The sequence below is a fragment of the Aythya ferina genome, assembly GCF_964211825.1.
Source record: "Aythya ferina genome assembly, chromosome: 5".
NCBI lineage: Eukaryota > Metazoa > Chordata > Aves > Anseriformes > Anatidae > Aythya > Aythya ferina.
The window spans coordinates 39,982,387-40,005,516 of NC_140301.1; the positions used below are offsets into that span (position 1 = coordinate 39,982,387).

The following is a 23,130-nucleotide window of genomic DNA, read 5'->3' on the forward strand; positions in this document are numbered from 1 at the left end:
CACCAACATGGTACAAAATCATTATTTGACAGCAGGTCCTTTCATCCCAAACATACCTGATTTTGTATCAAAGCTGCCCCCAGAGCTAGATGAGGACCTATGAAGCCACTGTCTCTTGGAGACATCCAGCCTCGTAGGTTACAGCACCTCTGCAGGTCAAAGTCCACTCACCCTCGTCACTGCATAATCACGATCTTTTATTTCCTACTCACACCTGCTCCAACTCAGCCTTTTTTCCCTGTAAGACATCCGTGTTTTCCACAGGAGCATCCCCAGACACCCTTAGCAGAGCATACATATCTCAGCTCCTTCTCTCACAATTCAGTGCCGGTTCCCACTGCTCTCCAGCCAGAGCTCCCCTGGCTGGAATTCCCCAGGTATGCCCTGCCCTCTAACTGATCAGGGAGAGCAGCACCTGAGCCTCATCTCCATATCTGGGTGGGCAGGAAAATGTTGGTCTTTCTGTGCTGCTTTGGAGCTCACTGAAATGCTTTCTGGCTAAGGTCTGACACCCAACCCCTTCTTCTCTTTGGCTGAATACATCTTCCTTGAAGAAGTGACCAGGCTCATACACAATATTCCAGTTTAGTTTTATTCTCGTTCATATCTTTACAGAAAATGGCACATAAATCACAGGTTCTGAATGACTAGAAGTTGTTACAGCTCCATATCTCAAACACCTCAATACTGAATTCTTTTCTCACTGTATATACATTATTTACACACCGCGGGCTATAATCTAACACGTTGAACTTTGAACAAACTGGGGACAAAGACAGATGGGGGCTGTATGAAGGGGGTCCATTTTGACAGAATAAAAACAGTAGCTCTGGGGAGAGGGTGCTGGCAGCTGAAAGCGGGGCAGAGAGGGCTGTGTGGAAGTGACTGTCCTACATCCTCCTTGGGGAACACAGCCTGACCGGGATGGAGGGGTGATGTTAACATGGGGCACTGCAAAAAACAGCGGGTTTGGCTGCATGGGTCTGTGTGCACACGTGTGGGGTCAGCGAGGAGACATATGTACACATTACAGCATGTGTCAGGGGCGTATCTGCATGGCTGTCGTTCCCTTTAGCGCTCAGAGGGCAAGCGGGGCAAATTCAATTCCATAAATAAGTTTGGCAAATGTTGTTGCATCTCCTGGAATAATTTAAGTGGTAAATGTTTTCCCTGGCATTCGACCTCTCTGCAGTGGAGGCTCTGGCCTTTGGGACACAGACACATTTAGCCATCTCTGCCAGCCTTGCGGGAGCAGCCTGTCCCTAGCGTGTTTTACAGCCAGGGCTGCAGGCATTGCTGTGCAGCGAGGTAGAAGCTGCAGGGATGGTGCCTGGCCCTGCAGCCCAAGGGATGCTGAGCTAAATAGCGTTGCACCGGCCTCCAGCGCCCACCACCGTGATGGCTTCAGCCCCTGAGTGTGTGTGGAGGAGACGACGGTGTGGGCCGGGGTGACCTGGAGGTGCAAGGTGTGAACGGGACATCAGGTCTGTGGGCAAAGCCTGTGTCTCCCCTCATAAAGGAGGCAAAAATGAACCGCAACAAACCCACAGCCCCTGGTGCTGGGGGCCGCAGGCTCGTCCTGCCACAGGCAGGGCTGGGGCAGCGGGTGATGGCCGGGGCGTGGGGCACAGCAGCAACACGGGGCAGGAGGAGGAGCTGAACCAGGCTGAGCCAGCCTGGAGGAGGCTGGATGGGGCCTGGGGCCGGAGCCACGGTCCACCCTGGGGTGGCGATGGAGATGAGGAAGGGGCAGGGGTGAGGGAGGCCCTGGGGGCAGAGGAGCGAGGGGCAGGGCTGCGCTCCAGGGGAGTGCCCCTTGGGGCTGCCCCATGCACAGAGGCCGGGCCCCATGCCCCAAAAGGGGGCGGCAGGGGGGGCCTGGCCAGCTTCAGCCCCTGGAGGACACAGTGTCTGTCGGGGCTGTCTCCTGCCGCCTCTGCCCCCCCTAGATCAGCTTCTCCTCCTTCTGCGACACGCTGGACTTCTCCGTCTGCCTCTCGTCCTCCGCCGCCTCCTCCCCTTTCTCTGGCTTCCTAGGGGTGTCCCCAGCGATGGTCCCCAGGACTTTGGTGCTGTGCTCCTGAGCTTTGGCCCTGAGGGCGGCAATGCTGTTTTCTCTCAGTTCCTCCTGGGAAATGGCGGTTTTGGGATCTGGGCCCCTCTCTTCCTTGTCACCCTTGTCAAGCTTGGGCAGGGCCTGGCGCTCCACCTCCGTCTTCCTCCCCGCCTCAGCCGCTGCTTCCAGAGACTTTTTGTGCATCCCTAAAAAGAATTGTTGGTATTCGGGTTTAGAAAAGCGCCTGGGCATGGGAAAGCCATCTTGAACTGAAAACAGCAAAGATAAAGAGAGGCCAGAATTAAGGAAAAGCAGAAACCCTTGCTTCAAACAGCAGTCATGGCGAGCCGGGCGCTTTGGCCCCGTGCAAGGGCAACCCCGATTCTGTGGGGACGAGGGTCTCAAACACAGCAGGTGCCTGCACCCCAGGGCCATTCGCTTACTGGGACCAGTACGGGGAGGTCTCCCGTTGCCTTTCCCTATCAGTTTGTTCCTCCCACAACCCGCCTCCTGCCTCCCCCAGCTTCACGCAGACAGGAGGACAGGACAGCCCATCATTAGGACACCAGAATTCAGTTTTGGGGCAGAATCAGCCTGAAAGGTCAGAAAGCAGGAAGCAAAGAGCAAGAGCATGGCAGGGCAGCCCCACTACATCCACCACCCCTTCTCCACAGAAAACAAAGCAAAAGCAGGCAGTGGTGCAGCTCTCCTGAGTGCCGAGAGCATGAGGAGGGACTGTGGGGGCACTCAGGGGAAGGGGAGTGGGGCAAGGGTGAGGACAGGGGCTCCTGGCACCCCACAGAGCCTCACAGGGACCCCAAGCAAGACAGGGCATTCATCCCCTTGCTTGTTCCAGGAGCTCACCCTCTCCCCGCAGGCCAGGCTCCAAGCACCAGCAGGCAATTGGGGCTAGCTGGTGAGCGGTGTCACAGGGAAAATCCCCCCCGTGCTTGATGCTCTCTGCATCAGGTTTCCTCCTCATGGCCCCCCTTCACCTCGACCCCCTCGCCACCCACCCGTGAGGGCAGCAGCTCTCTTACCCAGGAGCCAGGGTGCGCAGGACTCCATGATGCCATCCTTGGCCGACTTGAGGATGGACTCGGGCAGCGGGATGGAGTGGCGCACCATGGCGCCGTAGAGCCCGTACTCGGCCATCACGCTGCTCCGGCCCCAGCACTTCTCCCGCTTCCTCCACTTGGCTCGACGGTTCTGGAACCAAACCTAGGGTGGGCGACACGCAGGGACGTGGGTGATGGGAGCAGGGGGGTGGGACGGTCCCATTCCTGCACACACACACGTGCCTGTGCATGGGGATGAAGAAGGGTGCACATACATCCTCCTGAGAGCACCGTGGCTTTTCCCCTGTGCAGCAGCTGCCAGGTATTTCTCTCCTCACCCTCCCTTGCAGAAGCGACGAGGGCCAAGCCTGCGAGCAGGTCCCACCTCTCCCTGCAGGATGTAATTAATTTGCCATTGCGGTGTCTTTTTCCAATGGCTTTTGGCTCTCGTGCCTGGGATTTTCTTTCATTATTTACCGGGCGCCTGAGCCGCAGCGAGGGGCTGTGCGCCACGGTGCCTGCAGGGAGGGCTGGGCTGGGGGGCATGCTCTGGGGAGGAGGGAGAAGGGGGAGCTGATCCGCACGGCTCGCCCTGAATTCCCAGTTTGAAAAGCCCCTCATCTTCTCAGAAAATTGGCAGAATAATCTCCGAGCTGTGACCTGGGGGGCAGCGAGCGGAGACGCAGGCGGTGGTGGGGGGGTGCTCGCAGAAATCTATTAGCGCTCGCTCTCCGATTTCCATCCCTCTTGTCTTGCCTGCCCTCCTCCCTCCCCGCATCCCCTCCCTTCCTGCAGAGCAGAGGCATCAGCTTTAGATGAAAAATTGCTCGAGGTCTATTCAGAAGGAGGCAAAGGAAGAGTCAGCCCCAGGGGCAGCCCAGGCCTGATTGAAAAATAAGTTAATTTCAGTTTGAATCGATGGGCCTCAGGCACTGAAATATCACGGGAAATTAAAGCAGCTGGTCCCCGGGGAACCACGCCATTGACCTGCGCTAATTAATGCCATGGAGTTACCAGTCCCCTCTCCGAGAGGCAGCCCCTCCCTCCCCGCGGACACCCCAAACACCTCCTCATTTAACTAATTAGACTCACAGAAAATTGGGTGTTAATTTGTTTAGGATTTTTTTTTTCTCCTATTTTTTCCCTCCCTTTCCCGGAAAGTACACGGCAGAATGGAAATGAATGGTGGGGTCTCGCTGGCAGATGGATGCTCGGGGTCACTCCGCAATCTTCTCCGACTTGATTGCTTGATTAGGTCGTTAGCACATTAAAAAAAAAAATTGCTTGCCGTCTGGCGCTGGCCTGATGAGTGGGATGAGGCGGGAATCGCCTGGGTAATTTATCTTTTTATACTGCAAAGAATTTGATTTCAATCTGCAGATATATGGAGGTGCCTTTGACACCTGTTTAACATTACGGAGCTGACAGCTTAACCCTCTCTTGCCTCCACCACCCAGAGCTGTGGGGGAGCACAGGCTGCAGGGGGGAGCACCAGGGGGCTTAGGTAGGGCCTGGGACCCCTAGCTCCACCGTGGGGACCACAAGATCAGTGCCTCACTGCAACCTCACCACAGAGCCAGGCCCCTTTGGTGTAGAGCAAGCTCTCCTCTTCTGCCTGCCACCCCAGCACTGGTGTAATGGGGACAATCTGTCTCCCCAGGGGAGTGGGGACGTGGTTCCTGGGGCTGTGATCCCACCTCTCCTGGCAGAAGACACGCTGTGTACGGCAGAGGGGATGTTACAGCCAGGCTGCTTCCTGAAACATGACATGCTGGCACCTCCTCTGCATGAAAAGCAAACTCACTTACTCCTTCCTTCTGCCGATAGGCAACCCCCTGGACCACTGATGGCTGCAAATGCAGAAAGACCAGAGCAAGGACCCTCAGGTGGGCTCAGCATCCCCTCTCCAACCATTTCTGTGGCCAGACCCAATGCAGGGTGCCTGCACAATGCATGGGTTCGTGGCATGGTCTCTTGCTCCAGGCTGTGCACTCCTCCTGATCTCAGTCTCAGTGCCAGGCTGGCAGAGCTGGAGGGGACTGGGTGACTCCGTCTCCATCCTGGGTGTCCTCTTGCCACCACACCTGGATTTTCAGCCAGGCAAAGCTTTTTCCATCAGTTACCAACTGGGCCACTTTTGAAACAAACCTCAGTCATTTTACCCAGGTGCCTCCTCACTGATATTTTCATCACCTCTCCCTTCTCCCTTCCTCCTGTCTTGACACCCCAAACATCTTACCCCATGTCCTATGCCCCTGTCCTCCTCCCCAGATGGGTTTCAGCCATGTCACAGCAGTAGTTTCTCCCACTACTGCCTCTAAACCTGCTATCCCAGAGCATCCCTTTTCCCACAGCGTGGACAAACAAATGAAGCCAGCAGCCCAATTTTGACCGGAACTTGTGGGGGGAAAAAAATATGTCAAAAAATGCTGATACAATCACATGGAAAAGCTGAGCCTGGCCAGAGGAAGCATAATCAAAATTATCTATAGCTTTCTTCTCAATGTTGTATTTAAATCTCATCCACATAACATGTAAAATCTATGCTATAAAGCCAAATGAGTAAATCAAAATATATCAACACCTCAGGAAGATCATTCTGAGATTTCCCAAATCGATTTTTGAGATTTGAGGGGAATTTACTCATGGTTTTGACTGGAAAAAAAAATACCATAAATAAATAAATAAATAAAAACACTTTGAAATAGCAGAATTTCAAGCATAACAGGAATGAGGAGGGCTGTCCACCTTGTTTTGACACCAGTGCCCATATCTCAACCTCAGGCATGAACTGGAGTGAAACTGGTGGTGCTCAATATTGAATATTAATGGGGTCAGGACCAAAACCAGCATCTCTACCACCACCCCATTCCAAGCACCCGCAACCCCCACACTATTTTGTATGGGCAATATTATTCTCTGGGGCCCATTCTTGGGATTTTGCCCTCATTAAAATGGTTCCATCAGTGGCAATTCCTTCTGAGAAATCTTATTTTTTTCTTTGGATTTCTTGACATGTTACCAACATTTTCCTGTGCCTTGATTCTGGGAATAATTATGCAACAGTGTTAGTAGCTCTGAGGTATTTTCAGCAGTGTTGGTGCATCAGTAACAACTTCTGAAAATGCTGTTATTGATTATTGACATCTCACGTTTCCTTCCTGTATTGGAGATGGTTTCACTTCCATTTACTTGCAGTTTCAGGACTGTGTCTTCTTTGGCTGCAGTTGTCTTTGTTTTCAAATATTTGTTCTTCTGCAACTTCATGATGTAAAATTTGGTCTGCCTCAAGCAAGATTTGGATTTGTCCATGTTTGGACTTGCTCCTTCCCCCCACATGGGTCAGCTCAGCTTTGTGAAACACCTTATTTACCACACAGCTTTCTTCTCACTTGCTTTCCTCTGTTTCTCCATGGTACATCACAGGCTATGGTGAAAGGATTGAGTTTGCACTTCCACACTTCACGAGCAGTAGCTGAAACCCATTACTAATTTCAGACTGCATTTACTGAAGCACATCTGATGTTTTTGCAAAGCTATCACAGTTTGATGAGCAAAGGTGTCTTTTGGACCAACATTCTACATCTTAAGGTGATTTACATCTTTTTATTACCACAAAAGCACCTCTGTTAAAGACGGGAAGCTTGTTCTGAAACCCTATCCTCAGAAACAGAACAGTAAAGAGGGCAAATCTGTCTTGGTGATGCAAGGCAGTGACCAGAAAACCCAAGAACCAGCCCCTTTAAATACATCAGTTTTAAACATGGAGCTGAATGAGAAGAAGCAGCATTTCTGGGGCATAAGGAAGAAAAAATGATTAAAAAGCACTTGAATTAGAGAAGGATGTGCAAAGAGGCACTGCAGGATTTTGTAGGGTAAGGATGAACGCTAGAGGGAGCGAAGGAGCAGAGATAGCAATGGGTGGAGATGAGCAAGGCATGGAAGGAAAGAGAAGCTGGCCAGGCTCCAGAGGAAGCTAATGCAGCATCTTGAGCAGGAGCGTAAACTGATCAGTGCTTCCCTTTAGATCCTCTCCATCTACACAGAGTGCTCAGGGGAGCTTCCTCGCCCCAACTGAAGCCCTCAGGCTCAGCACTCATTTCCTTTCCTGGTCTGGACATCCAGCTGTGTTTAGCTGGTCGGTACTGGAGACTGCAAGACTCCTCCTTCCTTGCTCTGTTTGCAGTCAGTTTAACTTCTCTGTCTCATCTCTTGTCTTTCCTGTTCTCTTTAGAAAAGGACCTGGTCCTGCTTCCTGCCTGTCCCTCATTAGGCTGGAAAGGGGTGTAATTCACTGATGTAGGAATGGTATTTTCCATGTTCAGTGCTCATAAAACTTTTATCTCTGCCAATTGCTACCATCAGTACAATCATTCCCATCCCATTACGGTGACACCATCCCACGGAGACATTTTCTTCGCCACAGGACACATTAGTATCAGGGTTTGGCCCGTGTGGGCACACTTGCTGTAGCAAATACCAGCACCTTCAGCATCATCTCCTGGATGCTTGTTCCACGTGCCAGTCCTTCTCTGACCCCTTACCAAAACCAGCAGTACTGGAAAGTCTGGGAATGTTTCCAATCCTAATCCTCATCTAATTCTCATCCCCAGTACCCACTGCCCAAGACAATCTCATCTCAGGCACTATGCACTGCACGGCAGGGTTACAGCACCTTGGAGTAAAGACTAGGAAGGTTATCCTTGCCAGGCTCCTCCTCTGAATCCCAAATGATGACTGATATTCCTTCGTATTATTGATGGTGCAGAGGAGCAAATTGTGGTAGGAGGAATCTCTCATTTTGCAAAGGGACATGAGGCTCGGTGTGTCCTTGTTGTCCGCATTCATCATATTAGTTAGTTTACCTAATCAGCTCCTGAAACACTGTCTGCTAAAGAATGAAATCTGCCTGAGGCTAGCCACGAACCAGGAATCTCAATCAGCAAAGGGATATTTTAAGGTATCTAGTGTGTGTCTCTGTACTGCTTCTGTGCCCAAGCACAACCTAAATTTTTTATTGGTTACACTCATTTTCTCTCATTTTCTTGGCTTCTGCTTTCCAAGCTGGGGAACACAGCCAGGGGAGCTGGAAATGGCTATGGCTGTTTTGTCTTTCTATCAACAACGACAAATAAGTTAATATTCCTTCATTCCTCATCCTTTAAAGGACAATACCAGGCTACATAATGGTGAATTTTTGCTTCACCAAATCTCACGTGCTACCTTTGATGTCGTATTCCAGCAGGGCTCTCTCAATTAACCAGCCTGGCTGATGGAGCACGAGATGGTCCCAGACCAATGCAGTGCATGCTGCAACGTCCACTAGATGGCCACAAGCAAATGCACACACAGACACACGGACACACCAGCATGTTCCTTTGCCTGGACGAGGGTTGCTTTCTCCCTTTCCAATCCAAGCCTTTAAACTGAGAGTAGTCAAAGCGAAAACCTCCACTGAATAAAACAGTGATGTCCTCACCCTTGTACCAGACAGGGCCAGGGTCCAATTTGAGGATGTGGGAGTGCAAGGAATGACTTTATATCTTCCCCTGGGCATCTCCCCATCCACACTTACATGTCCTGGGGCTTTATAAGGAATTGCCGTGACAGTGTAAGGTCTGACAGGGTCCTGGGGTGTTCCTGAATCCCTGCTCTGCAGCGACTGTCCCAGGAAAGCTTCCTGTCCCCAGGCTGCTGGTGGAGACTGCACCACTCGTGCACGCCTGGCAACAGTTTATTGATGTCTTTTCAAACGTAATGTCAAAATTATTGGCCCTGTTTATGGTGACATCACTTTCTATGGCTGGTGTAAAACGGATATGAAGTTAAATGAGAGTAGTAAAGGTTGCACATGGCCTGCATGGCTGATCACGGGCTCATCACCCCTCCACTTACTGACGCTACGAAAGAGCTTTCTGAGCTCACGTTAGAAAGAGCAATTCCCACACACGTCATGGCAAGAGCTCTTCCTGGTGATAGCTGAGATGAGCTGTGAGACAGTACTCACCCCTCCTGAGCAAAGACACAGTGGTGACTTTTTGTCAAAGTGGTTCATCCAAGCTTGAGAATCCTCTAAGCTAGGCTAGCACAAGGCTCAATATGACAACCACCAACAGTGTGTCTGGCAACACCATGCTGCAGCTCTTGCAAGCCATGCATGCCTCTGAATACCACTTCAAACAGCCCAAAGTGGGCCTGATATGGCTATTTGTTGCACTCTGAGTAATGCAGCCAGAGCTGTAAATATCTCACCTCACTCCAGGCCTCAGTGCATTCTCCCATTGCTGTGACTTTATTCTCCCATCCCTTGCACAGAGTCAAAGATAAAAATCCAAAGACAAATAAGGAGGTGTAAGGAGGAAAAAATCCCTCTTGACCAGGGAACATGTCTTAATTGTGTCCCCTGAAGAACCTGAGGTTTTCACCTGGCCTTCCAGTTCACGCAGTAGCATGTTTTCTCACACTTGTTGGAAAGGAAAGGAAAAACATCAGGGGTGTGGATGCAAAACAGACACAGGAAAGCTGGCAAGGGTGCACCCATCATCCCAGTCCACACCCACCCAGGGAGATATTTGCCATTGGTACAAAGGATGATGCTGAACAAAACATCTGTCCTACAGGTGCTCACAATGCTGACAGTAAGCTTGGCCTCCATTAACCAGGCTGGCTGGTGTTCTTCCATGGTGTAACTCCATTTTGCCTCATTTTCCCATGCTAAAGCTGCTCCACACCTCCTCTGGCACAGAGGAAACCTTACTGTGGGTCTTCATTAACATCCATAAGCAATACACTCTGTGAACATGCAGAGACACATCGTGTTGTCACCTTCAGCTTGGAAAAAGGTGAGTCAAAGCATGCAGAGGAGAAATGGCACATTCCCCTTCATGAAGCCTTTCAAGGGACGCTAAATTCAGAGCCTGGGACATCAGCCTTCGTTGGACACCAGGATTTTTTACATGACACCTCACGGCTCCAGAAGGCTCGTGCTCTGGGCACTCACTGCAGTTGCGTCACTGAAGCCTGTAGCTGATGCTGTCACCTTGGGCTAGTGCACAGCACAACTATGGTGCAACCCACAGGGCTGGCAAAACACACCCTGCTCCTGGACACTGCTCCCAGCAGGGCAGCACATCCGAGCTCAGCAGGGCATTCCCAGGCATGCCCCATGCTTAGGGCACCCAGGGTAACGTCTCCGAGGCAGGCACCCTCCCTCTGTTGCACACACAGCCTCTGAAGCCTTGCTCTCGGTCATGGGGTTGTTTCTCCACCAACAACACTGCACACGTATTTACTCACAGCTCAGCCTTTGCTCAGACAGCTGGGAGCCTAAAAGAAACCCACAGAAAGAGAAAGTGGGGAGCAAACTGCTCTCACACTAGGCAGACCCTGAACTGAAGACCTCTTGCAGCTTTTGGGGTAATGCCACCCCCAGCAGGCAGAGGAGCACCTAATGCTTTCCCATGGCCTCTGATGAAGGTGGGCTCTGGAAGCTGCCTTGCTATAGGATATTGTGTCAAGTTTGTTCTCCATCTCAGGTCCTCTTTTCTCCTGCCATCTCCACACATGCACAGATAAAAGTCATCTGCATGTCTGTTGGGCAGCTTGGTGCTCTGAGGAACTTCTGGGGTGCTCTGAGCAGCTTGGTGCATGAGGAAGATAGGAGTATTTTTTACATGTGTTCACAGGCCCGTGCAAATCCAGGCTCACCGAATGTCCACAAAGAACAACAGTGAAAAAGGCAGAGGGGGGTTGTGCTGCCAGAAGAATCAGAACTTGTTGAGATCTATCAGGATAAACGATAAACGCTATACAGAAAAATAGATCCATTAGGAAATAAAGGGAAGAGTAAATTAACTGTGTCTCTAAAGTGCCTCTGTTATTGAACTGTTAAAAAAATCTGTATTCAAAGTCAGGAAAGGAGGAAAACTTTATAATAAAGGGTCATTAAAGGAAAACCTGAACACACAGCCATCAGTTGGTCCCTCTGCCAGCCATCCAAAGGCTGGAGGGGAATTAACTATTGACCTTGCTGGGCTGCCCAATTATTTTTTTTTTTAAATAAGTTTTGAAAAATTGCAGAGGTGTCAGAGGAGAGAAAAGAAAGTTCGTCATTTAAAGGATGAGTGAATGCAAGTATTTCTAGCAAAGAGGTTGAGGATAGAGTTTCCAGAAAAGCTCAAGCAACCAAGGTACCACAGTGCTTAATCTAACTCAGAGAAGTGTTACTACTGTTAAGAAAAAAATGATGAATGTGGGGAAGAGAGCCTGAATAGTCTCAGCCTGGCATTAACCCTGCAGAGCCATTCCTTATTCTCCCACCCATGATGGAGAAAGTCCTTACAAAGGTACTTCACAGCAATGGGCTATGGTATACATGTATTTTGTTGGGTACCTGTCTTTCCTCCCAGTGGTTTTTATGTTGTGATAGCCATAATCAGCTTGCAAGGAACACAGCAGAAGGTAGCAGACTAGGACACACAAGGTTGTTTTAGCTTGATTTTTCTGCCCCATTTAGAAATTTGGTCTGTTCCTGATGGAACTCAGGGGCTGGACATGGAGGGAAAAAGTGGTACCTGGGTATACAAAGTGTACATACCTCCACACCTGCAAGTCTGCACAAAAAAAAAAAAAAAAAAAAAAAAAAAAAGTCTTTTAAATTGCACCTCCAGCTCCTGTTCTACCAGGGAAAATCCCACAAGCTGGGCAGGTACCTGCATGGTCTAGCAACAGGCAGGAAAGTCCCCATTTCACAGTAAGCTGAGGAGATGTCTCAGGCCATCCATTTTCTTTCCCACCTCGTTTTTCCCTCTCTCTGCCCAAATTCATGCCGTGTCAAACTTTTCAGTTGGTAATTCCTCTGGGAAGGCTTGCACAGAGCCCTGCACTTGCACACCACCCAGCTTCTCTGTTTATGGCTCTGGTAATTAACTCATAAACGAAGTTCTAGCACATGGGCTGAAAACAGGCCACAGTTAAAGGGTAATGAAAACACTCCATTACAGAAAGGGCCAAATTAAACAACTCTTAATTGAAAAATGGAAATTAATATGAATTTAGATCAACTACACAAGCACGATATTGAAGAGGCAGCAAAGTAGATGAACTCCTCACATACCAATTAAAGACATGGAGGCAGAGATGCACCATACGCCATGAGAAACATTCATAATCATATTCTCACCAAGCCAGTAAGTTTGATTAGTTTTATTGCTCTCACTTGTACACTTCCTACATCTCTAAAAGCATAGGGGAAGTTAATGACATTTATCTGGTATCATACTGCCATGGCTTGCCCCAGTGCTCAGGAATTATTGAGAAAGGTAGCCAGCACTGGCTCCTCAGCTCTATTACATGATTAACTTCTTGCATGGCTCTTTAAAAAAAATAAAATAAAATAAAAGTATTGAAATGGTTGTCTCACACAGGAGCAATGCTTTCAGCTTCTCCATCACCTTGGTAATCTACCTCCAACCGTCCTACTCACCCTGGTAATTTATCTCCAGCTACATTTCTGCCATGAATCTGCTTCAGATTCCCGCCTGTAGAGAAACGGGTGGGAACCCATTGGCCCTGTGCCCCGTTCTGGCACAAGTGTGAGAATAACCCAAAGTTCTAGCAAGAATAGTCAGGTCCTAGCCTACTGAGAGTGATGACTGGAACCTCAAAACCTTAGAAAAATCAACAAAACACCACTTTCTGCAGCACTAAGAAATGCCTTGGCAGCCATTCCAGGCAGAGACTCAGGAAAGGTCAGTGACCGCATGGAGCAATCATCCCCATTCCACACTTATTCTATGGGATTAGGACTAAAATTCATTCCTTTGCAAAAATAATACTTCTCTGATTGTACTGCAAGCCCTGGCAGCCAGGATCCTCTTTATTAGCGTCATGCATCCAGGAGCTGTGTTTTAAATACTACATCTGAGCAAGGGAGATTCTGGGGCATCTCAGGAGGGTTCCTGTGCCCACAGAGAGCTGGAAAGGGATGGGAGCAGAAACAGCCCACAGCAGGCATGGGCAGCAGGGCAGGATGAAGTGACCAGACCCCAGTGCTCCAGCAGCACCTGCAGCAATGCTTTTCAGCAAGCTGGGAAAACGAGAAGCCAGGGCTGCTGAAACTGCACAGAGCCAGCTCTCCCTTCTCACTTTGTATCGTGTTTCTTGAGGGGGCTCCATGGGTTCACTACCAAGCTCCTGCTCAGTGCAATACAGGTTCTTCACGTCTTTCCAGATCACATTCATCCCTAAATACTGAACACGCTTGCACAACTGAAGCAGGATAAACCTCTTTTTTTCTGGAAAAATACTCTTGCTGTGAATGTTTCCCTCCAAATAACCACCCCTCCTGGTTCTTCCACCCCCGTTCTGCTTCTAACAGGCTACACAGTGATACTGAAATGCGTTAATCTGACAGCAACCAAAACAATACATTTCCAATTACAGCTTTAGTTGGTTTTCTTTTGTTTTTAGCCAAAATTGCTGGAACCACAGATAATTCCCACTCCCCAAACATGGCACAAACACCTCAGTGGCTTTCTTTTTGCTTGCTTGTGCAATTTAATTGTTCCAAAACACTTCATCATCATAAGTACCATATATTTATTTAGCAATAAAAAATGTCCTTTTTTACTATTTTCATTCTATTTTTTTATTATTATTTTCCTTCAAAGGTGAATCTAGTGTCCCCACAATGGCAGTCAGGATTTTATGCTTTGGAAATTAAATTAAATGGTTAAATGATGCATTTGATCAGTAAGAGACATCCTGGAGTGACAAACATACACTGTTATTTCAATAATCCCAAATCAAACTGTTACTGACCTTTAATATTTTATATAGTGGCATTTAAAATTTGGAAGTGTCACATATTAATAAATTCAATAGGGATAACTTATCTAAAATTCACACATTACATTTAAGAGAACCTGTTTTGAGAAAGACACTGATTTAAGTCAGGTGTTAGAATACTTGTCAGCTTGAGGCCATTTTAAACACTTCAAGTTGTCCATTAAGGAAGTACTTCCCCACAGAAATCTATTTATCCCACCTGCATTTTACAGAATGGCCTGGGTTTATTTTAATAGCAGCACTTCAACTCTTCTGAATATTCTTTTAAATACATTGATTAATGTAGTCTTTTTCAAGTACTTTGCAAAATGGCCACGGTGACATTTGGTCTGACTGGTGTCTCACTAGGAAAATTAAATCCTTTTCCCATGTTGCCCAGTGGGAGGATGCTCACGTTCCTTCTAGGAGCAGCCAGCTCAATACAGGGGGAAGATGCATGCAATGCAAAAGAATGCTGCCTTGAAAAAAATACATGCTCATCTTCTCTTTAAATGGAAGATTTGAATATTTTTCCTGAATTCAATGTTCTCTCAAACCAATAACTTTCCTGGCCTCTGATGGCTATTTGTAGTGTTCTGCTGAAGGTTTTACACGCAAGCAGTTCCTATATATCATTCTCTCAATTGCACTCTCTGAATTTCACTTTCATATTGAATTTCATAGGTGATTTACTTTCTCTTTGACTACTACCTCCTGAGAAATAATCCCATGAATGAAAATAAGGGGGAGATATCACTCTTAGGTGTGGATCCTGTGGGAAACCACATGAAATGCTGTGAGAGCCCACAGCATGTGATGTTCACAACAATCTTAGAAAACACTTTCATTAAGGACCAACAAGAGGGAGAGAACAATGCTGAAAGATGGGAGGAAGTACAAGCTACAAAGAAAATGCAAAAATATAGAGCTCCCTTGAGCAGTTATAAACACATGCAAAGAAAAAAAGATAAGATGACGTGAAATTATAAATATTATGAAGAAAGGAGTAAAGATTAATTGTCAGCTGTCTCTTCCAAGGGCAGAAGTATGTGACATTAAATGATGTTAATAGATTCAAAGCTTGATTTACTTCACCCATGCAGTCCAGAGCATCTTAACCTGTGTGTACAGTCCCAGGACATTGTTAAAGTACTTGGTAAGTATCACTAGACACTAGCCTTGCTCTCATACTCTTCTCTAACATCCACTTCTCATTGCTGTCTAAGCTGGCTGAGCCATTACTGTCCTTGCAAAATGCCATTTGGAACTCAGAATACTGGAAGGAAAAGCCTGAGGAGAAAAAGCTTCCTAAAAAAAAAGCTTGAAGTGTCAAATCCCTTAAGACCAGGACAGGCAGACAGGATGGTTTTCAAAGGAGAACGTCCACATGTTTCAGAGACTAATGTGTTATTTATGAAGAATGGTTTAAGAAAAGATCTTCACAGGTTGCTTAGGCAATGAAGAAAGTTAAAAGTGATAGATGGGAGAAGAAAACAGGTGAACAGTTCAGATTTAAAGAGTGCAAGTGCTATAACAAGGGGAAAAACAAGCTCATACAAAGGGAGCTAAGTCACAAGGAAGACAAGGTGAAACATCAAGAAACATGACCAAAGCTGGGAATCATCTTGTCATGGCTTGTGACACAAAATTAAAGGTATGGACAAGAAGATGTCAGAGTATGTGGTAAGACAGCCTGGTACTGACCTACCGGGAAGATCAGTGGGAACTGACCCTTCTCCCCCATCAGCAGTCCCTGGGACTCTTGCATGGCCCTGACACTCACCCTGGCATGATGCTCTGGCACTCACACAGTAGATGCCACAGAAATCCTGCTGTTTGTCTTGATTTCCCCTTTCATAATGAGTGAAAGTGTCACTTGGAAATGCTTTCTCCTGTAATACTTGTAACATCAGCAGCACCTGATGTTCAGGACAGCCATATCACAGGGGGTTTCTGCTGTCCAAGTCTGGCCTGATCTCTGGGGCTGTCACACTACATAGCAATCCTAGGTTTAAGAACCCTACAGTAGAGGATGAGTTGCATTTGCTCATCAGCATAATGACAGGCAGCACATCAGAGAGAGCTGAAATGAGTTTGCCACTACTTCCTTCCTAAGTCAGATAAAATATAAAATACTGGCTCTGCACTATGATGCCCCAGATGCTGAAGCAGTACCTGCAGCGTGCAGCTCTGCCCTGTCTGCCATAACATCTCCCTCAGCCTTACCACAGTGAGAGCCAGATGAAGCTCTTCCTTGAAAAGGCCCTTTACAGGAAACCAAAGGACCTTCTTCCCAGCCCAGCATCAGACGGTGGATGCAGGCAACACTCAGCTTCTCTTTTTTGAGGTCTCTTTTCCCTCAACTCATCCAGGCCCACTAGTGGAGAAGTGACCCTCCATCCAGCACCCTCCCTCTGGAGGCAAACCATGGGGCCAGTTGCTCAGAGCAAAATCCTAATGTATCAGCTAGGATTTGGGGTGAAGGGCCATTATTTCTGAACTCTGGTGGAAGTCCTCTCAGCCTGCAGCATATCTATAAGTCCTGCTAGCACAAGGGGATAAGAAGCACAACTTGCTTTTGTTAAATCAGCCATTACATTCCTGTGCCTTTTGCAGCAGCCTGGTGGGAGCGGGACATGGGGAGGCAGCAAAAGCTGCTGGGGTTCACCCTTGTGAGCTTCGTGTTGGGCCTGTCAAAGCACATTCTGCCTCCCACACTACACAGCCAGTGCAAACCTTCTCCAGCTCTTTGGGCTGTCCTGACTGCTTGCACGCAGGCTGGCACAGCCTCGCTGCTCCTTGCCACTGGAGGGTTCAGCACACAGCAGTGATATTCCACACGGCCTTGTTCTGCCTCCTCAGTGGCACAACAGGCACACGATTAATGCCCAAACATTCAAAATAATTAAAATGAAAGATCCCCAGAAACGTTCAGGGAAACTTTGAAGGGGCAAATGCAGTGGACAAGACAGTGCAAACGCCCACCCGGGACTCACTCCCCTGCAGTGCCACCCCCGATGGTGCCAGCTGCCTGCCACGTCCCCACGCACCCTCCTGTGCCCAAGGAGGCACTGACAAGCTCTTTGTCACCCACGCTGTCCATCCAGACCCAGTCTCCAGGAGGCTCTTGTTGCCTTCACTACTAATACCTCAAAACCTCAGTCTTCCCTCGCATACCAGTCCCCTTCAGTGATTTGGGATTCCCTCTGCTGCACACACCCCAAATCACCATTATAACACGCCACATGTAACACATGTTGGCAGACAAACACCAAATACGAAGCAGCAAAGAACAGCTGGGCTGGCTGCCGCACGTTTAAAGCGGGGAGGGGACAGCCCATGGAGATTTATGCAGATAAATGTGATCCATCCCACGGCACTGCCTTTTCTTCAGGGAGGGATGAGTGTGGCCGGGAGGGGCAGGACAAGGAGGGGCAAGAAGCATGGTTACCTGTATCCTGTCTTCTGGCAACTCTGTTTTCATGGCCAACATCTCTCTAGCATACACGTCAGGGTAATGGGCCTCATTGAAGGCCTTTTCCAGCTCCTCCAGTTGGTAGGATGTGAAGATTGTCCTGAAGGGAGTAAAACTCTTTGATCAAAAAACATAAGAAGCAAAGGAGATGGAGAGTCAGAGAAATGGACACAGATGCTGCAGAAACCTGAGCAACCTGATAATGCATAGCCTTTCCCCCCACCACCTCCTGTGTTTCTGAGCACAAAAGGTCAGGTGCCAGGGTGAAAGGAGAACCAGAAAATGCCAGAAGACAGCGCTTTGGGCAGTTACAAATCACCTTCCCCTTCGGGGACCTCCTGCTGGAAGCATCCCCCCCAGCAGCGAGCACCTGCGATGGCAGCTGCCCTCCCACCCCAGCCCTGCTGCCACCTTTGGGACCCTGGGGGTGTCCCCATCCCTTGCCCTGACACCAGGACCACAACCAGCCCTGGCCCGGCCAACAGCCGCCCCCTGCTCCTGCATCCAGAGGCTTCTTAACTTAACCTTTTGGTTGTGCTGAGATAAATCGGTGTCAGCTCTGCACCCTGTCTCAGAGGGGCTGAGCCCTTCCCCAGCTGCTTCCCTTAGCCTCTTCCTTAGTCAAAACCACCTTTCCCTGGAGCCTGGTCCTCGCCTGAATCCTCCAAAGCTTTTTGTCCTCCACTCTGCTCCCTCCTGCTTTAATCCAGCCCTTCCCCAAGACGGTGCCTCTCCAAGAAGCGGTGCAAACTCCCTTCCTCTGCCTTTACACTGGTTGCACCCACACCAACATCCCATTAGCTGCTCTCTGCCAGTTTGCATTACCCCATTATCCTCTGGAAATCCTCCTGGACCGCCCTGGGCGGGCAGCAGCCCAGCCTGCCTCGGCACAGCCAGTTCTCAGCTTGGGACAGCCAGATTGAAAAATCAGCAGCTGGAAAGCCGAGACGGATGAAAGCCCTTCTCCAGGGGGATGGATGAGAGATCTCACACCGTTTCCACTCCCCCAGGGGTTAAAATTGTTAAAATTCCCACCCTCCAACTGTACTGTATGCAAAGTGCAATTTTCAATAACAACTATCAACAATCCAATGGAAAAAAAAAATGCTAACCACCATCACCAAAAAAAAAACACACAACAAAACCAACACAGAAATCAACAATAACAAAACCCTGCAGCCTTTGTTCAAAGTAAATGTATAAATATATTACCAAACTAAGAAACGTCTAAGTCCCAGAAGGGAGAAGGAAAGAGGGAGGGAAAGAGTCATTTTAAAAAAATAAGAATTTCAGAAAAGCCATAAAATTCGAGAGAGCATAAACAGAAAGCCTCAGCAATATCCTCTGCTATTCAGAATCGAAACGATTCTGTCAGATCAATAACATTACCAACAAAAGCAGCATGCAAATGCGAGGGACCTGCCTGCAATCAGATCCTTGTTTAAATTGACTCCTAAACCCATTCTCTTTTCAAATAGTTTTCCTTCGGCTCCGACAAATCTGTGAGCTCTCGGGACAGCAGAGGCACACCAGCTCCTGCATTTTCTCTCCCTGGGACCAGAGGAAAGACGATTCCAATTTTGATCCAGTTTAGATTTGAAGCATCCCCCTGCACCCTCCTGCGAGAAGGGCACCGAAGCCGAGCGAGGCGCACCAGCAGGAGGGTTTTGCCTGACACCCACCGTAAGTTCCCCCTTCTCAGCCCCTGTCCCCGTTGCAATGCACAACGCGCGCTGCCTTTTGCTGTTTACGTCCTGCAGCTATTTGCAGACTATCGGCCTGTCATCTGCCTCTGCTCCTCCGTACAACTGGAGCTTTTAACCATTTCTTACAGAATACACAACTACAGATAAATATTACAGATTTGATGCTGTCTAGAGCTGAAAATTAAACCAATCTGAAATTCATTTCCTCTCGTCCATCCCAACCATGACCTGTACACCTGTTCCTGCTGTGCTGTCCCCCGGCCCGGTCCAGTCTGGAAAGGAAACTAATCCAAATTGACACAGGAGCATGCAAACTTGCGGCATTTCCTCGGGAGGAACCCCTGATTTGGGATGAGCCCCCCAGACCAAGCCTCCTGTTGCACGAAGAGCAGGACCCTCCTGGGACAGCCGGCCTCCTTCCACCCCGCATCCCGCTAAGCTTTCACTGGGGCATCTTTTAATCCACCCTTCCTGCATCGTGGCAGGATTGATTTAATTATTCCTAAATCGCCCACGGTGACAGTGTCTGGCCTTCCTTTGTCCTGACTCTCCGGCCACGGCAATGCCAGGACCCAGCAAGGGATTTTTCGTTTCCGTTTGTAAAGCGCAGGTAATTCAATCCCATTCTAACTGGGGGAGAAGTCAGGCAAAGTGCGTTACCCAGACCACTCCGGAGGGGAAAGCAAATCCCCTAACTACCTCCCAGAGTGGATTTTCGTTTCCTTAAGCAATTCAGCAGCCTTCTTCAGCTTCGGGAAGCAGGCAGCCTGCATCCCGACTATTTAATCTATTGGCAAAACATTTATTTATAAGTAATAAAATGCTTAAACCTTGATAGAAATTGACAGCCCACGGTAAGGTTGCTAGAGGCGGAGCAGGGGCCAGTTTGGACTATTTAACCGCAGCCAGGGAAACGAAATCTAAACGGCACCTGCGGCCGGTTCCCAGCTCCTTACGGCCACGTCCCAGGTCCGATTTATTGCGGAGAAGGAAGAAAAAGGAAGGAGAGCCGGGGGGGAGCCCTGGGCTGCCGGGGCCGGGCAGCTTCGCCCGGCTGCAGCATCCCGCGGCGATGCCCGGTGCTGCCGGTGCCGGCGGCCCCTCGCTTACCTGTGCCGCCTCTTCTTCCGTTTCTTGCTCTGGCTGAGGGAGGATTTGGACATTTTTCGGTCGCTGGAGGAGACATCTTCGGAATCTGCGGAGAGAAGGGCAGCGGCCGTGGGCTGGGGCTCTCTCCCAGCCGGGGCCCCGCCGGCCGGCCCGGGCCCGGCGGCTCCGCTCGTTCCTGCGGCCCCGGCCGAGGATTTCGTTGCGATCGCACCGCGAACGGGGCCCCGCAGCCGGGCGCTGCCTCCAGCCCGGCCCCGCCGCTGGTCCCGGGCCGGGGGCTCCGGGAGCTCGTCCCCTGCCGGGGGATGGCTCCGGGCCGGCACCGGGCTCCCGCTGTCCCCTCTCTGCCCCGGAGTCGTTTGCCGGGGCTGCCGCTGCCGTGCGGCTCGAAGGCGAAGCCGCCGCGGTTTCAACAGAAACCGAAGGAAAAAGAAGGAGCCGAGGCCCCCTCCCCGCCCCGGGGCACCCGCTGCCCCCCGCCCCGCTGCGGGGACTCCACAGAAACACCGGGGACGGGAGAAAAGAGCAGGGCTGAGGCAGGTACCGGGGAAATAATAATAATAATAAAAATAATAATAATAATAAAAATAATAAAAATGATCCCGGGCAGAGCTGGCAGCCGGCCGCCGCCGCCCCGCGTCCCCTGGGGTGCCCAGGCCGGGGGGTGCGGGGGGCAAGGCGGCGCCGGCTCGGGCCCAAAGGAGCAACCGGGGTCGGAACCGGACCCTCCGTTTCGATGCGAGAAGCTGTGCCCCGCTTGCCGGGACCCCCGGGGATGGGGTCGGGGCCGGGCACCGCCGCCCGGTGCACCGGAGGGACCCGAGGCGGCCTGGGAGCAGTAGGGCCAGCGGGTAGGGCTGCGGGAGGCTGCCGCCGTCTAAGAAGGGGATGCCGGGCGGCCCCTAATTCCCCGACAACGAAATGGGGCCGCCGGGACCGCGGGAGGGGCCGCTCGGCCAGGGCTCGGCGCCCCCGGCCCCTCCACCGCAGCGCGGCCGCGGCCCCGGGCGGGGGTGGGTGCGGTGCCCACCTCCCCCGTTCTCCCCGTCTTCTTCCTCCTCCTCCTCGGGGCCGAAACGAAATCGGCGGCCCTGGGCCCGGGGCAGGGAGGTGGCGGGGGGTCCCCGGGGACCGGGGCCGTGCCTACCTGAGCTGGCCGTCTGGCTGCTGTCCAGCTGCCCGGGGGCCCGGGCCAGCGGCTGCAGGTGGACGCTCTGGGGGTCGGAGAGCACCTCCAGGAAGGTGGGCTGCGTGTAGAAGCCGGGGATGCCGCCGGCCCCCAGCAGCCCCATGCCCACGCCGCCCACCCCGGCGGGGCTGAGGACGGAGCGGGCCGCCAGCAGGTGCCCGGCGGGCAGCGAGTCCAGGGCGGCCCGCGGGTGCGACGGCGGCTCCTTGTTCAAGCCCAGGATCTCCTGGATGCCGAACCCGGTGCAGCGGGGAGGGGTGGGCCCGGAGCTGGGCTTGGCCCCCGCCGCGGGGGGCGGCGGAGGCGGTGGCGGCGGCGGGGCGGCGGCGGCGGCCGCGCCGTCGGGTTTGGGCTTGCCGGGCAGGCTGGGGGCCAGCGCCGCGCCCGCTTTGCCCGTCATCCTGCGGCCGTCGGTCCCTGGTGCCCGCTCCGGGAATGCCTGGGAGCCCCCGGCTCAGGCCCCTTTTATCCGCCCAGCCGGGAGCCCGAGCGGGGTCAGAGCGGCGCAGCCAATCACAGGGGCCAGCCGCGATTAGGGATGCCAAAAAGCCGGCACCGGCGGCGGAGGGGCCGCTGCCCGCTGGGGTAAGGCCCGGACCCCGTTTGGCCCCCGGGAGGCCGCGGGGAGGTGGGCTCGGGGGGCACGGGCACGGCCCCCCGGGGAGGGGTGCGCAGCGGGGCCCTGCAGGAGAACGGCGGCTCCCCCGGCTTCCCTGCTCCGACAGGGCTCCCAGGGAAATGCGTGGTCGGGGGGAAATGGGGGAGCGTGGAGGGGGCTCAGGGTTGGCGCTGAGCTGCGTCCTTGAAGCAGGGTAGGGCTGGGAGTTGTATGTTGGAGAGACACCTGGTTATGGCACTGAAACACCTGCTTATAGCATCAGAGGTGCTGAAACGTCTGCTCGGACCCGTACCCGTGCCCAGTTCCTCGGTAGCTAGAGGACCTCTCACCACTCATGGGAAGAAACCACACACCTCGTCCTTGCCTGCCTGACCCCAGCCAAAGCCATTAAACTAAGAGAGAGCCTAAGTCTCACAAAGCTGGGACAGCAACTCTTCTGCATCGTGTTCATTAAAAAAGGCAAACAGACCACAGCACGGCTCCCAGGCCCACTCATGCCAACCCAAGGCTGGGACTGCAGCCCCAGATCACCACAAAAAGCCCAGAGCAGAGGGGAAGCAGCTCCCTGTCCCTCCTCTCCTCAGCCTTGTAGGCCTCCAAGGTCAAGCCTGAAGGCTCCTGCCTTCCTGCAGAGTGGGAGCTCTTCTCGTCTCTGGAGGAGGATCTGCAGGGCCTTTTTGATGCACAGGGGCTGCGTCTCAGCTTGAGGCCATGTTCTCATCACTCTTTGTCCACCACCCTTTCTCCCTTGCTTCTTTCAGACATAGCTTTGCATCCCTGCCCAAGGCCAGGTACAGGGCTGTGGGTTATGTGAGCATGCTTGTATGGACTGGAGTTTCTTGGTGTTTTCCTTGCTTTTCTCCAAGTACTTCATCACCTGCCCACTAGGGTGTTTTGTGAGGACAGCTCTGTCCCCCTCTGCCAATTTCTTTGTGACTTTGGTCACTGAGCTACAAAACTCCATGGTTGGCTGTCTGCTTTTTGATATGCCTTCACTCACACTTTGCCACTCTGCAAGCTACCAGAGCTTTGAAACAGAAATTGTATTTCAGTAAGTCCAGTGGACTTAAGTCACTAGACACTTACTTAT

General features: G+C 51.2%; 1 protein-coding gene across 1 annotated transcript; it reads right to left on the minus strand.

Annotated features, from left to right (window-relative positions):
- Nucleotides 1–1,920: 1,920 nt before the first annotated feature.
- On the minus strand, nucleotides 1,921–21,821 carry VSX2 (visual system homeobox 2; the record flags this gene model as incomplete). Its single annotated transcript, XM_084519629.1, has 5 exons — nucleotides 1,921–2,262; nucleotides 3,097–3,277; nucleotides 17,393–17,516; nucleotides 20,233–20,317; nucleotides 21,380–21,821. The coding sequence occupies 5 exons, from the start codon at nucleotides 21,819–21,821 to the stop codon at nucleotides 1,946–1,948; spliced, it is 1,149 nt and encodes a 382-aa protein (XP_084375755.1). The 3' UTR covers nucleotides 1,921–1,945.
- Between the last annotated feature and the right edge of the window lie 1,309 nt (nucleotides 21,822–23,130).